Source organism: Arachis stenosperma, chromosome 3, assembly GCF_014773155.1.
Source record: "Arachis stenosperma cultivar V10309 chromosome 3, arast.V10309.gnm1.PFL2, whole genome shotgun sequence".
Taxonomy (NCBI): Eukaryota; Viridiplantae; Streptophyta; class Magnoliopsida; order Fabales; family Fabaceae; genus Arachis; species Arachis stenosperma.
The window spans coordinates 55,187,186-55,206,625 of record NC_080379.1 but is presented as its reverse complement, the minus strand read 5'-3'; the positions used below and the strand labels follow the sequence as shown (position 1 = coordinate 55,206,625).

Sequence of the window (19,440 nt, the reverse complement as noted above, 5' to 3'; positions counted from 1 at the left end):
ATTGGTTCGAATTTGATTGTACCACTGATCCACCGTAAAAAAGGTTCAACTGCAAAAAATAAACTCACATATTAGCAAAACTATTAACAAAAATCAACTCAATTATCCCATATTTAAAGAACATCACTTTTACCTCGGTTAGAGCTTTTGTTTTCTTTTTCTTTAAAGCATTTGCAATCTGTTTTTCTGTCTTTGAACCTAATTTATTTTTGGGACATCCTCTTGTTCTCACCCCTTCCAAGTTAACATCTTCGTGAGATAACGAATATTTTCTGTTGCTTTTGGTTTTGTGTTCTTACATCTCAACCATGGCATTATCGTAAGCGCGGTGCAAAATGGCAGTCAACTGCTCAAATTCTGATGCAAATTCACATATATTTTGTGACCGAAATACCAAATCGTTAAATCTCTTGCTTGTTGGTCCCAAAAGAGGGTCGTCGTGGCTGCTCTTGATGTGTGTGTGCCTCCTCTTTACATTCTTGCTCCAGCATTCCAATATATATCTCGGTGGCATTTTGTTTACTCACTCAAAACTTAACGTGCTCAAAGAGTGACGACACAATATCCCTCTTGTCTCGAATAATAAGCACTGGCATTTTACTTCAGTTGCTACACTATCGTATGTAACCTCAAACTTGTTGAATATTGAGTTTGAAATTTGTTCTATAAATTCGTATATCGTATAGCCTAGAGCAGAGTGTGTTGATCTTGTTATATAATTCACATTTCCTTTAAATTGTGCTTGGACTTTCCTGAACTTCTCATGAGTATATACCTATTGAAATTGAGGTTCTATTGAGAATTTTGTTGTACACAGTATGACGGTATGAAAATCTACAGCATTTGATTCTCTTTCTCTCTCTCTCTGCTCCCTACTTCGTAGGAAATTATCGTACTATTTGATGAATTGGATAAGTGAGCTGTTTTGCATAATGACCTTGTTAAAAAAAGCATGCATGCTCTCACTCCTTTGTGTGCTTCTCATCCCAGCCTAGAAGTGGTGATCGAGATAAACTGGAATCCATAAATGACGATCTTTGAAAATCTCTGAAAAAACACCTAAATCAGAACTAAGATACACCAAAAAACATGTAATGTACACCTCTGCTGTAGATTTAAAAAGCAACATTACCTAAAGCCACTTGTTGTCCCCAAGACCGTACTTCATCAGAAAATCATTCCAATTCCTATCAAATGATTCTTTTGTAAGAGAGTTCCAAACAACATGACTCATCTCGTGTTCGATTTCTTCATATCTCTTGTAGCCATTTAATTTGCTTGAAAGCTTCTTCATGATGTGCCAAATGCACCATCGGTAAATCGTTGTGGGTATACAAGCCTCGATAGCCCTTTGCATCGATGCGCATTGATCGGTAAAAATGACTTTCGGAGCATTTTCTCCCATGCAACGAAGCCAACAATCAAATAACCATTTGAATGATTAAGTATCATCGTTTTTCATCAAAGCACATCCCAAAAGTGTTGACTGACTGTGGTGATTCACCCGACAAAAGTCTGATATAAAATGCAACAGATTCATCAGAACTACTACATTACATTCAATTCAAGCAATCAACAATGAACATTAATTTTCACAAGCAAGGTTCACAATATTATTCACCTACATAATCATAAACTACTAAGGAAAATATTAACTGGAATCGAACCACACCTCAAACACTTCATTGAATTCAAAACAATAATCCACTTTGCTCTGATTCAGTTGACAATCCAAACTTGAATCATTCATTATCTTTGAAACGATTTCAGAGTTTGATTTTAAAAATGAAGGGAACAAAAAAAATTGAAAAACACGAAGAAAGAGAACGTAGAGAAAACGCACGAAAACGACAAAAGAGAACGCAGAAAGAACACGCGAAAACGAAGGAAGAAAAACGCAGAGAACGTAAAAAACACTGACGAAATTAGGAAAAGAAAACAAAATCTTTTCGAAAAAGAAAGTTACATATTCGCGCGTAAATTAAAAAATTAATTATATTAAGAGGCGCGTGAGCTAAATTAGATTAAAATGACTTGTATGGATAAATCATGCGGAGAATATTTGTAAATCAGTGGTCTAATTTACTAACCGATTTTCGTAACCTTAGTTCATAGTATTACTATACTGGAAATGGATCCTCTTAATTGTTAAAAAAAAATGAGAATAAAATGTTATCTCTAAACTTTCATTAGTTTCACTTATAAAATTAATAATAGAAGATCATAGTTTACTCTTTCAATTATTAAAAAAATTTGAAAGGATTCATTCTCTCACTGTAATTCCTCTTCATTGTGGGTTAATACTTAATAGGCCTCCTATTTATTTATTTATTTATTTATTTATTTATTACTTATTTAATAATATTAAATCGCAGGCCAAGGGAAAAGAAAACCGGAAGCAAGAAAGAAAATCCCGCGAACACTGCAACACACACGAAACCCTGACTCAAAAGGCGTCTACTTTTTTTTCCTCTATTGATACAGAACTTCCCAATTCTGCTTCAAATTCAGGTGATCAATTAATCCATCCTCTGTTTTCGTTTTTTTTCACCCTTCAGGTTGGAATTGAAATGCAGAGGAAAGCAGCATTGCCGTTGAGGGACGCAAAAAGCGGCAATGCGAACAAGATGAAGGCTTTGTGCGGCAAGGAAGCTTTGGTGAAGCTTCTGCGATGGCATTTTGGGTACCCTGATTTCAGGGGCAAGCAATTGGACGCTATTCAAGCTGTTCTCTCAGGTTCATTTTTGCAAAAAATCTCTCCTTTTTTATTTTTTTTTTTATTTTTGGTTTCCGTTACTGTTTGGTTGCTGATAAATCATAGGAAATGGAATTCTGCATTTTTTTATAGGTCTCACTTTTCAGTTTGATTGGTTAAATTAGCTTGACCCTTTTCTTTTAACAATGTTTTGGTTGCAAATAGAGAAAGAAGAAAGTAAAGAACATGAAGCAAATTTTATATCAATGTCCTACTCTGATATACGGTTTGGATATGAAAGAAAAGAAATTAAAAAATGATCTGAAATCATGAAAATGGATAAGTTGGGATTTTCACTTATTGATGGAATGCCAATTACCTTCCCACCCCCTCTTTTGGTGCAGGAAGAGATTGTTTTTGTCTTATGCCTACTGGAGGAGGCAAGTCGATGTGTTATCAGATTCCTGCATTGGCCAAAACAGGAATTGTGCTTGTTGTTTGTCCTTTAATAGGTGAATCATGTTCATATTTCCTAATATATACAGTTTTGCATCTTTGTTGAGCTGAATTCTGTGTGGTAATTCACTTGTTTTTTGCATGCTAGGCACAATTGTGATTTCTGACTTTTGTTCTGTTGACAGCCTTAATGGTAGGCATATTTCCAGCTTGATCCATTTTATTTTACATTTTTTTTGCTATATTTAATTTCTGAGTTGAGGCTTTTGCTCATTTGTTCTTTCTGCATGTCAGGAAAACCAAGTAATGGCATTAAAAGAGAAAGGTATTTGTGCTGAATTTCTCTCCTCAACAATATCAACTGAGGCAAAAAATAAGGTGAAACGATAAAATACTTTCAAATGATTTATCTTTGTCTATCAGTTTGAATAGATGGTTACATATATATATTCTCTGATCCTGAGATTTATATTAGAGTGGGTTTGGTTTATATTGATTCTAAAGCACATTGTGTTTGGTACATTCAAGCTTCTTTGTTGTGCCCCTTTTGGATTTATTGTCTCTCATGTCATTGGTTTTATATGATTCTGTCCTTATGGGGAGGGAAAGAATCTAGGTAAATTTCATTTATACGACTGTGTAACCAAATCCTCACTTATTCACAAGTTTAGGAAATTGAAATGTTCTGTTGTATGTTTTAAGATTCATGACGATCTTGATTCTGGAAAACCCTCTACAAGGCTGCTATATGTGACTCCAGAGTTGATAGCAACAGCGGGGTTTATGCCAAAGCTGAAAAAGATTTACGCTAGGGGGCTGCTAAGTCTCATTGCCATAGATGAGGTGTGAAAGAAAGAAACATTTCAAATTATGATTCAGCTGATTTTTCCAGTTATTATAATAATTTCACTTTTGCCAAATTTTCAGGCACATTGCATCTCAAGTTGGGGCCATGATTTCAGGTTCGTCATATATTCTACTATAGGAAATTGGAGTTTGTAATGCTAGAATTTCTTCATGTTTAGATCATTGGGTATATATGTTTCATCTGCTTAGGTGTAAGTTCTATGCGCTACTGCATTTCCTGATTGGATCCAGTTATCTCATTTTCTCCGTTCAAAATTCCACATGCATATATGAACAATTTGAAATTTATCTCCAAATGCTAAATCAAGAAATTGATTCTGGCAATACTAAATTGTGCTTCAATGGAAATACTGTTGAATACCATAGTATCTTGTAATTTCTATGTATATGTGTCCTACTATTAACATGAATATTAAGTTAGTTTTTCCATTCCCACACATATTTCTCTGAGCATCTCAAGTTGCTTGATTGGGCCCAACTATTTTCACTCTTTCTCTATGTTATATTTGCCTTTTTGAAATTTCTTCAGAGTATCAACTGTTTTATTGGGCTTATGATTGTATGTATACTTGTGTAGTTTCTCACATTCTCTTGTGTACAAACATAGATTAGTGATACAATTCACCTTTTCTTCTTTATTTGGGAATAGACCAAGTTACCGTCAACTTTCATTGTTGAGAAGCCACCTACCAGATGTTCCAATATTAGCTCTAACTGCTACTGCTGCTCCTAAGTGAGTAATCTTAATTTTCTTCCTGAAAAAAGTTTGTTCTCTTACCTTTTGGCTATATTTTAAACTTGTGCATGAATGCATTTCCAATCCAATCACATGTTTCTACAACCTTTTCAATTGTTTCTGGGGGTGGGGGGTAGAAAAATTACCAATGTATTTTTTGCATTGCTATTCTCCAGGTAGGTGTTGTATATGAAGATATTATTTGTACAAATTATGGTTTTTATGCTAGTATACGGCAAGAAATATATTCGCTATGCAGAAAAGCTCTGTTTAATCACATTACCGTTCATTTTGTGTAATAATTTTGTAGCAAGCATTCTCTTCCTTTCCTATCTCAACTTTTTAAAGAAGAGGGCTGACAATTTGCAATCATATTGTGGCATACTGGCATTTATTTATTTATTTTTTTCTGTAGGGTTCAGAAGGATGTTGTCCAGTCTTTGCATTTGCAAAATCCATTAATTCTTAAATCTTCTTTTAACCGTCCTAATATCTATTATGAAGGTTAGTCCTGCTTGCTGTATCATTTACTTCTATAGATCAATTCAGCTTTTGCATTCATGCTTCTTAAGTGCCATAAATCTTTGAAGTCCACAGTCTTGTATCTAATGTAATATAATTGGCACATGAATAATAAATCAGTCAGAGTTAAATGTTTATCCATGCATATGTTTGACACTGAGATAAAATGTCAAAGAGGACAAAAGAAAGCAATAAATTGCATTTTAATGAGTATTTTATTTTGTTTATAAAAAAAAATTGTTGATAATGAGTAGGAGGAAAATATACACATATTTGAGGATATCCTTTCAATTACAAACACCAAATATTGGGCTATTGTGATGCTGATTTTTCACGGGAGGAAGCCGTTTCAAAATTGAAACAAATCTCACTAGATTTACTAATGATGCAGTTCGATATAAAGATCTTCTGGATGATGCTTATGCCGATTTATCTAATACATTAAAATCTAAGGGAGATGTTTGTGCAATAGTTTACTGTCTTGAACGTTCAATGTGTGATGAATTGTCAGCTCATCTATCCCAAAATGGCATTTCCTGTGCTGGTAACTCTCTTTCTATGTGTGCGTGTGTGTATATTGCTGCCCTTCAAATTGTATTCATGTTCTTTGCTGTTTGTTTCAGCTTATCATGCAGGATTGAATAAGAAAATGCGAACGTCTGTGTTAGATGAGTGGATTTCTTCCAAAATACAAGTTGTTGTTGCCACTGTTGCTTTCGGGTATGTTTTCCATTTCGCATGTTGTATTTAGGAAGCTTTTGTTATTCTATCCATTTTTGCATTGACAGTCAATCTGTAGGTTTTATTATTCTAAAGTGCCCTATATAAATTATATTTACATGCGACTGACCATTGAATGTTTGACCTATGGTCTTATCCATCGTCCTCTACCTCTAGCTATTGGACTACTTCTACCAAATCTAGTCTTCTTACCGGGGCTTCTACAGATCTTCTCCACATGTACAAATTACCTACAAATATTTTTTATTACCTTCCTTTATAGGAACAACTCTAATTCTCTCTACCACATTGATTCCTAATTCTATCTTGTATAGTGTGTCCACTCATGTCTGCCACATGATGTAGAAATCACAGTACTTCATGCATAGTATGGTGCAACGGCCAGTCTGCCACTAGTGGCAGTTATAGAGTATAATGAGTGATGACTGCTGTTTTCTCCATTTATAACTGGTTTCATTGCAATATTTAATGTAGTATGGTGATTTTCTGTCAATATTTGATGGAATAAAACAAAGTTCCTTTGATTGAACAAAAGCTCATCTACAGCATAACAGCTCGAAGTATGATGATTAAAAGAGGGTATTAAACAGACACTGATCTTACCACAGGGGTTCATAAATATTCACATCAAATTTTGATTTCTGAGGCTAGCAAGTAGCAACTTGATTTGTTTTAGATTTTGATCAATATCCTTTCTTTTCTTTCTATGCTGAGCTTTTAGTGTTCACTCAAAATAGTTGCCATCATAATATGATATTAAGAACTTATTATTTGAGATTATGATGTATTTTTTTTTTCTTTTCCTCCTTTCTTCTGCATGGAGCTCTTGTCTTACACACAGTTACTGAACCTTTGGTGTTTATTCAGAATGGTAAGTTACCATTTACTGTTAAATATAGTGATGTTTATTACGCTCGTCATTCTTTGTAATCACATAAGATCAAATTCACCAGGGGATTGATAGAAAGGATGTAAGAATTGTATGCCACTTCAATATTCCCAAGTCAATGGAAGGATTTTATCAAGAGTCAGGCAGAGCAGGTCGTGATCAACTGCCCTGTACAAGTCTGCTGTACTACGGGGTAGATGATCGCAAAAGAATGGTTGGCTTTCTTAACTTGAATTTTTTTTCCCATATAGGAGCAAAACTGCGGGAGGGCGGGGGTCTTAAATATTCTGTTTGTGCCACTTCTATTCAACTCCACCTGCTGTGAAAATGTTTCGTTGTTTTGTTTTCTGTAATTGTGATCTCATTGACCTGCCTCAGGAATTCATATTAAGAAATTCAGGAAGCAAGAAATCCCAATCATCTACTTCACAGGAAGAATCATCAAAAAAGTCAATGGCTGACTTTACCCAGGTGACATCTAAATCCTTGCATGCCTTTTGCAATAAAGTGTCCATGCATCATGCATTATGTATAATGGAGCCTATGTGAAAATATGCAGATGGTTGAATATTGTGAAGGATCTGGATGTCGTAGGAAAAGGATTCTCGAGAGTTTTGGGGAGAAGGTAATGAAATATATGGTCCTTAGTAATATGTGATCCACTTCATATTGACTCAGTTGGATAATTATACTTTGTTCACAACAGGTTACTGCATCCCTGTGTGAAAAAACATGTGATGCTTGCAGACATCCAAACTTAGTTGCCCGAAATTTGGAGGATCTGACAACTGCCATTGCTCTGCGCCAGAAAGGCGGTTCTTCTCGAATTTTCATCACCAGGTACTACAACCTATAATCATGTGGCCAAAGATAAAAAATAACCACAAACAAACAGACAAATACTTATGCATTAGGAGTTGAACATAACGTTGATTAAGAAAAAAAAAAAAACATGTTGGGTGTGGACAGTCTTCAGTGCTGTGTATTATAATACATAATATAATTGACAGGTGTTAGAGAAACATCCCATGATTGGTTTGTTAGTCTATTTGTGACTTTGAGCTTGGGGCTTTGCTGGACCTAGCATGAGATTTTCCTTTCTCATGGGCAGACTAGTATTCTGAGTATTGTATGGTCTGCATTGCCTATTTGACTTTTAACGGCCCTGGTGATAATAATAACCTTTACAATGTTGATTCATCTAGTTATAAAATTGATTTATCCATGACTTGCCATTTTCAGTTCTTCTGATGCAATCAACGGAGAGCAGTTATCTGAATTCTGGAATCGTGGTGATGAAGCAATTGGCTCAGATGATGATATATCTGACTCCGATGGTTGGTAGCATTGTACCAAATTTATTTCACTCTTGGGGGAGGGTGGATGGAGTGGTAAGTAGATTATTCTATCACATAACATTGATTGGGTTTTTGTTCACAGATGGTAATGAGGTTGTCAACAACCTAACCAAGTCAAAGCTTCATTCTAGAGTGGGAGTAAATGAAAAGCTTGCTATGTTAGAACGTGCAGAAGAAAACTTCTATCGAAATGAGAAAGCTAAGAAACAGGTTTATCTTGTACCCACATAACACTACATTGTTGACTAAAAATGTATATTCTCATTTTCCTAAAATCCTTGCTTATTCACGGTTATAAACTCGGTGTTATCATAACAAATTTGTTATCATTTTCAATCCTTCAGCTTAGCAGAAGTTGTTATTGCACGCCTTCCCTCCTTCCCTCCCCTGTGTCTTTCATGTCTGCACAGCCACTCATCTAATATTTTGTAACAGAGTAAAGTTGACAAGAATGCTATTTCTGATGCAATGCGAGAATCAAGCAGGCAAAGATTACAAAATGCTCTGAAACAGGCTCAGCAGCGACTTGACAACTTAAAGTATGATTTGCAATTTCTTTCTAGTTTAAGTTATTTTGCACATCACCTTCACGGATTCGGATCCTCTAAAATGCTGGTATGGTTGTAAAGTGAGAAAGTGAGGGGATCAATCACCCTTTGAACAATAAGCTCCCTTGTGTGTGAATTCTACCAAAATGATCTAAAGGTGATTAGTGGCTTCACTTTCTCACTTTTCAAGTATACCCACTTAAGAGGATCTCATTCTTACCTCACTTTCTCAGCCACAACAGAAAGAACTATCTACCCAAATTTCTCCTCTGCTTGCTATGACAATTGGGCAACTTACTTGACATGCAAAAGCACCTTGTTCAAAGATCAAACCATTATTGTGCCACAGATAACTATTTACACAACTCAATCTTTCATCATAATAGCAATGATAATATTTATTATTATTTATTCCCTACGAAGCACAGACACAACTACTAGATGGTGTACATGGAAGCATGTGGAACAATAATAAGTCTCGTTCCCTTTGTTATTACTGTTTATAATTGTTCTACACCTAAAATCATATTGAAGCTAAATGCATTATTCCTTGAGTTCCAAATGAGTTACAATACATTTTTTCAGGGTTGAGTTGGAGACATCAGCATCTTTCCTTGAAGATGAATGCTACAAGAAATATAGCAAAACTGGCAAATCATTCTATTATTCACAAGTGGCGAGCACGGTTAGGTGGCTGGCAACGACAAGTTCTGTTGATATGTTGAACCGACTTGGCACAATGAAGGAATCTACATCAATGGATGCTGTTCCTGAAGCTGAAGGTCGCACCCCACCACATGCTATAGATCATTCTGGAAAGGAAGGTACAAGTAATGAACTCTCGGGCAATGCTCAGTCAGAAATTTTGCCTTGCGGTGACAGGGGCATGCCAGTAGAAAGTTCTTCCGTTAATACAAAGCTGCCACAGATTCCGTCGTTCTATGAATTTGTTAATAGTAGGAAAACAAAAGGTGACCAATTAGATGACACAAAAAAGAACTCATCTAGAGTAGAAAAGAAAATGAGAGTACAGTAGATTGACGCTTGTAGTTACTATTGGTCTTGATTATAGTCACAAAAATGTGTCAAATGCCAACTATTGTTATCGCAAAGAAAGTTAGAATTTTGGTTTCAATCATTTTCGAGCTCTTGTTTGAAAATGGATGTTAAAATTCCATTCGTCTTTAAACCACCCTTGAAGCAGCTTTTTTCTTGGGGTTAAGCTTTGCAAAGAGCTTGTCAAGAGAAATAATCCATGTTCCTTTCCATTATAGAAAAACTACATGGACCGGTGATAAGTATATATGTAACCTAAGGTAGCGTTTGGTGGAGAGATAGAGACAGAAAGACTGAGACCGAGAAACATAGACTAAGAGACAGAGATTGAAATAAATCTCAGTATTCTATTTGGTACAAAGTGGAAGACAGAAATTGAAACAAGAATGAAACTCTAATTTAATTTGTACAAAGGGTAAAATTGGAATTAATTAATTGAAATGAGAATATTTTAGGTATAAAATATTATTAAAGTTTCAGTCTCAATCTCTAAAAATTTTAGTCCTCTGTGTCTCTACTTTTTGGAGGTATTGAAATACTAAAATTTTAGGGACAGAGACAAAAATTTTAGTACCTGAACCAACAAACATGATACTGAATCTCAGTCTCTTAATCTCTATCTCAGTACCTAATAGTCGTATTTACTTGTATTACTTAAAATTATTCGTAAAATCAGTGTTACGGTAACATATGAAGTAAGTTTTAAGTTTTATAAAATGTTATAGTGAAATTTTATAATTTATAGGTTAGATTAATTAAATGCATTGTATATAAATAGTTATTCCACTGTGTCAACAAGACTTAAAAGAGTGTTTTTCTCTAAAACAAATTTTATTATATACTCAAATAGGTCTTTAAGAGTGATTTTGCATGGATGCTTTCGTTTTCAAAATTTTATCAAAAAAATTTTATTATATTGAAATTTTTAAATTTTATAAAAATAAAACATATAAATCATTTTGTCATATTTTTTAGAACTTATTCGTCCAAGTGAAAATAATGAGTTTAAAGGAAGAATTTATAAATCTAACTTTTATAAAATTTAAAAATCTCAACTTAATAAAACTTTTTTGGGATAAAAACATTTGACGTAAACTTTCTTAAAGAAGTATTTAGGTATATACTCAAAGATTACTTTTTTTTATTGTTTAAATACTATGCAGATAAAATGTGGGAATAAGAGAGAATATAATTATTTCACTCGTGTGGAAAGATCATTTCAATTTCTTTTAATTTTTTCTTTCAATTAATGTTCGTGTGCCTTTCTCTTATTGTTTTGGTGTGGCTTGTCTATTGGTATTTCCGGCGGGTCCAAAAAAAAAAAAAAAAAAAAAAAATTAAAAACCTCTTGCTCCTAGTTTGTGCAAGTTACAACTTACAACAATGGCTGCTCTGCAACATTCTCAAAGTTGGGATTACAAAACATACATAAAACTAATCACACAATGATTGTACAAAAATTTCGAATTCCAGCACCACAAAATAAAAAAATCATGCCGCAGTCATTCACCATTTTCATTGCTGAGAAAAGAAAGTTCTTCTGCAATTGGACAAACCCTAAAATTAACTGTGCCATAAACAACTTAGATGGAGGACACTCGCAAAATTGAAATTACTTTGACACCCCTACATATTAATAAAATCCTAAAAATCACAAATTTTTAGTTTTACCACAACAATAACAGCACACATGTCATCTCTTCATTCCCTGGTCAATCTTTAGCCACCATAGTCATCTTAAAACCTAGCCACCAGAGACATATAATGCCAAAACTACCTTTGAAATTGCATTTACGTTCTTCCTTGTATTTTGAGGGCATGCACATGGCGCCTCAACACCCAACAGCGGCGCTCCTCTTGTGTGAACTGGTGATGGAGATCCTCTCTTGGGTTCCTGCAAAGCCTCTCACGCGCCTGAAGCTTGTGTGCAAGTCATGGAACTCCATCATCTCCCACCCTCACTTCGTCAAACTTCACCTTTACCGATCACCCAAAAATGCCATCCTCCTGTTTACGCGAACAGAAGCGCTCACCCTCGACGAAGGAGCAAAATGGGGCTTAGTGTTGAGTAGCGTTGAATCTTTCATCCAAAATCCATCATCCGCTCTTGATGCTCAAGAGAATCGCCACTCTCTACACATAGCAGACTGGGTTTCGGGTTCATGCAATGGGTTGGTTTGTGTGGCCCATTCTCCTTACCACCCCAACAACGATATTTGCGATATCTGGTTGCGTTTATGGAACCCTCTCATAGGGTTTATTTCAGAGAACTCGCCGTGCTTACGTGTCAATTTGCCAATTGCTTTTGGGTTTGGGTATGATGAGTCAAGTGACAGTTACAAGGTAGTGACGGTCATTCGGAATTCTTCTGGAACAGTAACTGCACAAGTTTATAGTTTCGGTGGCAGTTCTTGGAAGACGATCAACAGTTTCCCTGCTTTTCCGTTTTCTGTTGAAAATAATGGCCACTTCATCGGTGGCACTCTTAATTGGCTAGGTCTCCGTAACCCGCATGGAGATGATTATGATTGGGCTACTGTTACACTTGATATGTTAATGATTGTTTCTTTTGACCTGAAATCGGATACACATAAACAGATTCTGCTTCCAAAGGGTATCCATGAGATCCCCCGTGAAGAGCCAATTCTGGGAGTTTGGGGAAATAGCCTGTATCTTCTTCATGATTACAAGAACACTCATTTTATTGCATGGCAAATGAAGGAGTTTGGAGATGAAAATTCTTGGACTCAATTCCTAAAGATTAGTTTTCAGCATCTCGGTGTTGAAAGGCTATTATCAGTGTTTATATTTGAGAATGGAAATATCTTCATGTTGAGAGGCAGGCATCATTTTGAGGAAGTTTTTTATGACCGAAGAGATAATAGTGTTAAACGAATTAATATCTTGGCCAACAATTGTTACCTCGATGCATTGGAGTATGTTGAGAGCTTGGTTCAGCCTCGTTAAAATTCGTTTTCTATTCAAAGTTTTGTTTCTGCAGCTTTTTGTTCTGTTATTTTAAATCCTTATATTTCATGTAGGCCCAGCAAAGTTCAGGTCATTGTGATTATTTTTGTTGTTGGATCCAAATTTGTAGACGGATCACTTTTATTTTGGCTGCAAACTTTATATATACAAGTGCATAAAATTCTAACATCCTTATCATGACTACCTGTTGCATAAGTTTATTAATTTTTGCTAATTGTTGGATGAAATTTACAGACAAATGAAGTTGCGTTGATTTTTTCATTAGTAAGAATCTAGAACATGATTTTCTGGAGTGAAAAATGATTTTCGCAACCATCCCATTGTAAAAGTAATGAAATTTTCACTTTCTTTATTTAGTTATTGTTTACTTTATCTTTTCATGACATAAGTTTTGTATGGTGAACAAGCTTGATGACAAGCTGAAATCTTATTTATAGTAGTCATGGGATTGTACTAATAGGAATGAATAATATAAGGAAATTATGACATCCTATTACCGTGCCAAAAGTACCGTAAGTATGCCCTATCTATGATGTAGATGCTCTATTTATGATGTATATACCTTCATTAGTTTTTTCCGTGGAAATTACGCATCAGAGTATTGTTTTTAGTTCTTTTTTATTCGGAGTAAATTTGTCATGCAGCATATGATTTCTTGGATCTTTAGATACATGTCTAATAGGATAGCAACTAAAATAATATTGCTTTCTTAGATTGTTATATACATGTCTAATAGGATGGTAACTATGTGTATTCTTAATTTTGTTGCTGTGAGATAGTTAATACGAAGAAAAGATGATGAAATATTGACTAATGAGAATTTTTTGCTACTGGAAAAGTTAGATGTACTTAAGATCATAAAATTATCTTAAAATATATATTAATAGCTTTCAAAACTTTCATTGTGGAAGAAGTGAATGGAAAAATAAGAGCGTATATGCAAGTTATAAATTACGAACTTAGTTGTCAATGGAAATATAAACAACAATTTCTATCCGCAGGGTCTGGAAAATGTGACACCAATTATTTCAAAGATAGACCAGAAGAGTGCAATAGAGCTTGAATCATATGGCTTGGGTACAAGAATAGTAATTCCTACTAGTAGTAGTTATAGTGATTAGATCTTAGCATGTTGCAACTGTAATGTTGAGAACTTTAGATGATACAACATGTGTAGCATGTTACTGCAAGCATAGGAATGTAAGCAGTGAAGATTAAGAACCAAAATTTTATAGAACTAAAAGCAGTTATTAGGTGATATATATGTGTGGTAATTCCTTTGCCAATGTTATTAGTTCCTTTAAAATATTTACTTGTTTTCATGATTTTCACTGGTGCTATCATATCTTATGGTCAACTAGACATTTTATGACAATATCTTGTTATATTGAAGACCAAGAGCAATATTTTTAATCTTAGTAATGATGTTCTGTATGACGAGATATCCAGTGTCACGTATGCAAAAGATTATGGGCAATCCTTGGTTCTGGCTTGCAATTAAGTTGCTTGTCAACGGTTGACTTCTATAAATTCTTCATGCAATTAAACCCTTGCATTTCATTTAAGGATACAGAAAATCAGGGTGCCGTAAATACTTTTGGTGTTCCCTTAGTTTGACTAACTGTTGTTCCTGTTCATTCATCATGCTAATTTTGGTTCTAAATATGTTGTTGGGTGAATTTATTTTGAATTTATTCAAGATAATGTCATGAAAAAGTGAGCTAGTATTTGCAAATTATAATATAATGAAGTTTAGTTGTGAGTTAGGATATTGACACTGAATCTGTTTTGATGTGAATTGCAATATTAGCACCCAATCTGTTTATCTAAGTGTTTGCTTATTGCATTATTGTGGTAGATAGTAGAGTATGATTTAACTTTTTAAATTTCAACCCTGTTAAAACTCAACTCCTTTTCAGAGTTATGCTTCTGCAGTTTTTTGTTCTCTAAGTTATTTTAACTGCTTGCCATTTCATGTAGGCATAGGAAAAAGTTCAGGTCATTGTGATTATTTTGGATGTTTCCTTATTTTGGCTACTTATTATTATTGGATCACAGATTACTTTAAGCTTGGGTGTTTCCTCGTTTTGTTATGTAAAGTTTGAAGTAATCTTATTTATTAATTTGCACGCAGATCACTTTAATTTTGGGTAAAAATTTTTATATACACTAGTATTTTTTTCCGTAATAACATTACTAAAATATAAATCTTTTGAAGTTACATCGATTTTTTCTCCTGACATTCTAGATTATCGCAGAAAAGATTTATAAAATCAAATTACTTCTACAAAAAAATTGTAGAGGACAAAATTCCTCGTCGGTTAATAAGACCATAGTCTTCGGAGATAAAAAAAATTAAATAATAAACTTTTTAATTATTATTTTCATGTGAAAAAGTTTAATCTTTTACTAATAATTAATTTTATTCATTATCTAAAATTTAAAAGAATTTATGTGTATATTTTTACATTTAATCAGGTGTTAAATCTATTAGACAAATAAAAATAATTATTTTTTATACTTGTTATTGAAAAATAATATTCTCTCTCTTTATATATATATATATATATATATATATATATATATATATATATATATATATATATATATAATTAGATATTAGTAAATTTATACTAATAGTTATAAAATTAATCCAAAATTAATTTTTTTAAAATAATTGAATTTTAATTCTAATTATTAATCACAATATTAATATTCTCTCTAAATTATATGTAATAAATACTTAAAAAAAGAAGTGAAAATATAGATTAAAAAGATACGCGGTAAAAATTTAAAATTAAATAAAAAATTTAAAAAGTATGTATAATAATAATAATAATAATATATTTTTATGTGAATGATATTAAGAGATTTTTTAAATTATATTTAATTATAAATTTAATATATCCTAAAAATTTTATGAATTTATTTGAATTATATATATTATTTTATTAATTTTTTTATATAACAGAATTGTAGAGAGATAAAGAATGAGAGAGAAATTAAAAGAGAGAGAAAGATAAAGAAAAAGAACGAGAAAGATAATTTGTTAATTTTAGAAGAAAAAATTCTATTTAATTATAGTGAAAGAATATCTTGTTACATAGGGTAAAGTATACTTTTGGTCCTTGATGTTTATCAAAAATTTCGAAATATTTTTAAATTTTAATTTGTTTCAATTTTGTCCTTAATGTTTTAAATATGTATCAATTATATCCTTTTTTCAAATTTTTTAAAACACATTTTTTTTCAAATTTACCCTTAGTTCAATCATCATCATCATCAACATCATTATGAGCATCATTCTTCTAGTCCCATCCTATGCCCCCAGACCACCCCACCGAGATACTCCTACCCGACCTCTCCTCATCTTTTACTCTAACCCTCACCTTTGCACCGCCGCTACCGTTGCATCATTTTTCAATAAACACCCAATACCATGACATCAATATAACCTTTCATGGCTACCACCTCAACTCAACCACAAACCCTTCCATTGTCATCTTAGTCATCTCACCCTCTCAGACCCCCCAACTTCTCACCGATGTTGCTACCCTCCTGAACCTCCAATTTAACAATGCCATCCTACCCATTTTTTCGTCATCTCCAACCTCCATCGCCACAACTCTATTACCACCATCACATTCTTTAATTCCAACAACAATAATAACAACAACATTCAATTATTTTAGAATAAAAAGAAGTTTGAAGTAAAAAAAATGTTAAGATCTAAATGAATAGAATAATGAAATAACAGATATGGAGAGACAAAGGTGGGGAGATATGGGGTATGAAGTCAGAGGTGTATTGGAAATGAGGGTGTGAGGGTGATAGTTACGGTAATGAAAGTGAAGAATAACAATGGAAGAGTGGCGGTGAGAATGATGGTGGCAAAGACGATGTCGTTCTTCTGAAGCGTCCTTCCCTTGTTCTTTTCAGCTTGGAGCTATGGCTGATGTTGTTGGAGGAAGCAGTGGAATGGCACAGCAGAGGGTGGTAGTGGTGCGTCGCTGGGACGGTGGTGGTGGGAGGCTAAGGGTGAGGGTGGCGCAGAAGGATGAGTATTAGGTGGTGGTGGTGATAAAGGCAGAGAGGAAAAAGGAGGAAGATGATAGTGGCGGAAGTAGAGGTGGCTTGTTGATGAATCCACATTTTATGATATTTATTTGTTCTATTTGGGTGGATTTCATTGACTTTTCATGCACTTATCCATTGAAAAAGCATGCTTTTGTGAATTTTTTCATAATTGTGCTTAATTGTGAAAAACATGGTTTTCATGCTTAAATTGCCAATTTTAATTCACTTTTCTCCCATTTGATGCCTTGATATGTTTGTTTGAGTGATTCAAAGTTTTGAAGTCAAGAATGGCTTGAGAAAGTGGAAGGAAAGCATACAAAGTGGAAAAACTCAAGAAAGGAATGATTTGGAAAGCTGTCCATCCTGACCTCTCGGTACTAAAATGGTAATAACTTGAGCTACAGAGGTCCAAATGAGGCAGTTTCAGCGTAATTGAAAAGCTAACGTTCGGAGCTTTGAAATTATATATAATTGGCTATAGTGGATGATGAGCGCATATTTTATACGCTTTTTGGGGGTAATTTCATGTAGATTTTAGTATGTTTTAATTAGTTTTTAGTAGAATATTATTAGTTTTTAGGCAAAAATCATATTTCTGGACTTTACTATGAGTTTGTGTGTTTTTCTATGATTTCAGGTATTTTCTGGCTGAAATTGAGGGAGCTGAGCAAAAATCTTATTTGGGCTGAAAAAGGACTACTGATGCTGTTGGATTCTGACCTCCCTACACTCGGAATGGATTTTTTGGAGCTACAGGAGCCCAATTGGTGCGTTCTCAATTGGGTTGGAAAGTAGACATCCAGAGCTTTTCAGCAATATATAATAGTCCATACTTTGCACGAAGATAGACGATGTAAACTGGCGTTCAAAGCCAGTTCCATGTTGCAGTCTGGCGTCTAGCGCCAGAAACAGGTTACAAGTTGGAGTTCAACGCCAAAAACACGTTACAACCTGGCGTTCAACTCCAGAAACAGCCCAGACACCTGAGAAGCTTAAGTCTCAGCCCCAGCACACACCAAGTGGGCCCCAGAAGTGGATTTCTGCACCAATTATCTTAGTTTACTCATTCTCTGTAAACCTAGGTTACTAGTTTAGTATTTAAACAACTTTTAGAGACTTATTTTGTACCTCATGACATTTTTAGATATGAAATTTATACTCTTTGATGGCATGAGTCTCTAAACTCCATTGTTGGGGGTGAGGAGCTCTGCAGCGTCTCGATGAATTAATGCAATCACTTATATTTTTCCATTCAAATATGCGTGTTCCTATCTAAGATGTTCATTCGCGCTTAATTATGGAGAATGTGATGATCCGTGACACTCATCACCTTCCTCAACCCATGAACGTGTGTCTGACAACCACCTCCGTTCTACGTCAGATTGAATGAGTATCTCTTAGATTCCTTAATCAGAATCTTCGTGGTATAAGCCGGATTGATAGCGGCATTCATGAGAATCCGGAAAGTCTAAACCTTGTCTGTGGTATTCCGAGTAGGATTCTGGGATTGGATGGCTGTGACGAACTTCAAACTCGCAAGTGTTGGGCGTGATGACAAACGCAAAAGAATCAATGGATTCTATTCCGACATGATCGAGAACCAACAGCTGATTAGCCATGCTGTGACAGAGCATTTTGACCATTTTCACTGAGAGGATGGGAAGTAGCCATTGACAATGGTGACACCCTACATAGAGCTTGCTATGGAAGGAACCTTGCATTATGGTATTGAGTTGAATATTACATTATAGGAATTCAGAAGACAAAGCATCTCCAAAACCCCAACATATTCTCCATTACTGCACAACAAGTAATTATTTTATGCTCTTTTAATTTTCTAATAATTCAAACTGATAATTATAATTGATATCCTGACTAAGAATAATAAAATAAACATAGCTTGCTTCAAACCAATAATCTCCGTGGGATCGACCCTTACTCACGTAAGGTATTACTTGGACGACCCAGTGCACTTGCTGGTTAGTTGTGCGAAGATGTGTTAAATAGTCCATTAATATTGGCATACACAATTTCGTGCACCAAGTTTTTGGCGCAGTTGTCGGGGATTGTTCGAGTTTGAACAAGTAAAGGTTTATTTTATTGCTTAGATTAGGAATAATTTATTTTTGTTGCTATAGAGTCATTAAATTTTGAGTCCTTTATTCCCTTTTCAAAAATTTTTCAAAAATATTATTTTTCTTTATCAAATTTTTAATTTTTCGTGAGTTTAGTGTTTTGTTCTAAGTTTGGTATCAATTACATATTTTATATTTTCCCTTTAAATTTTTGAATTTGTGCTTTTGATCTTCAAGTTGTTCTTGTTGATTTTTCTTGTTGGTCTTTAATTTTTCTTGTTCTATGTCTTTTCTTGTTTCGCTTGTGTTTTTCCAAAGCATTAGTCTTCCAAAAGGAATATACCTATTCAAAACAAGTGTTACATTTATTGCCCAATTGGCTAGAGCGTTGGTCTATGTTCTTGGTAATTGGGTATCTTCTTTTTAAAATCC

General features: G+C 34.2%; 2 protein-coding genes across 2 annotated transcripts; both read left to right on the top strand.

Moving 5' to 3' along the window:
• The first annotated feature begins 2,404 nt into the window (after positions 1-2,404).
• On the top strand, positions 2,405-9,979 carry LOC130967659 (ATP-dependent DNA helicase Q-like 3). The gene is made up of 18 exons (XM_057892615.1): positions 2,405-2,736; positions 3,100-3,207; positions 3,337-3,344; positions 3,446-3,529; positions 3,854-3,994; positions 4,079-4,113; positions 4,668-4,751; positions 5,170-5,258; positions 5,668-5,820; positions 5,900-6,000; positions 6,971-7,120; positions 7,285-7,377; positions 7,466-7,531; positions 7,613-7,746; positions 8,149-8,243; positions 8,347-8,474; positions 8,700-8,803; positions 9,398-9,979. Exons 1-18 carry the CDS (start codon positions 2,571-2,573, stop codon positions 9,846-9,848), a joined length of 2,190 nt encoding a protein of 729 aa, XP_057748598.1. The 5' UTR covers positions 2,405-2,570; the 3' UTR covers positions 9,849-9,979.
• A 1,713-nt stretch (positions 9,980-11,692) lies between these two features.
• On the top strand, positions 11,693-12,835 carry LOC130966138 (F-box/kelch-repeat protein At3g23880-like). Its single transcript, XM_057890907.1, has one exon. It carries the CDS (start codon positions 11,693-11,695, stop codon positions 12,833-12,835), a length of 1,143 nt encoding a protein of 380 aa, XP_057746890.1.
• Positions 12,836-19,440: the final 6,605 nt, after the last annotated feature.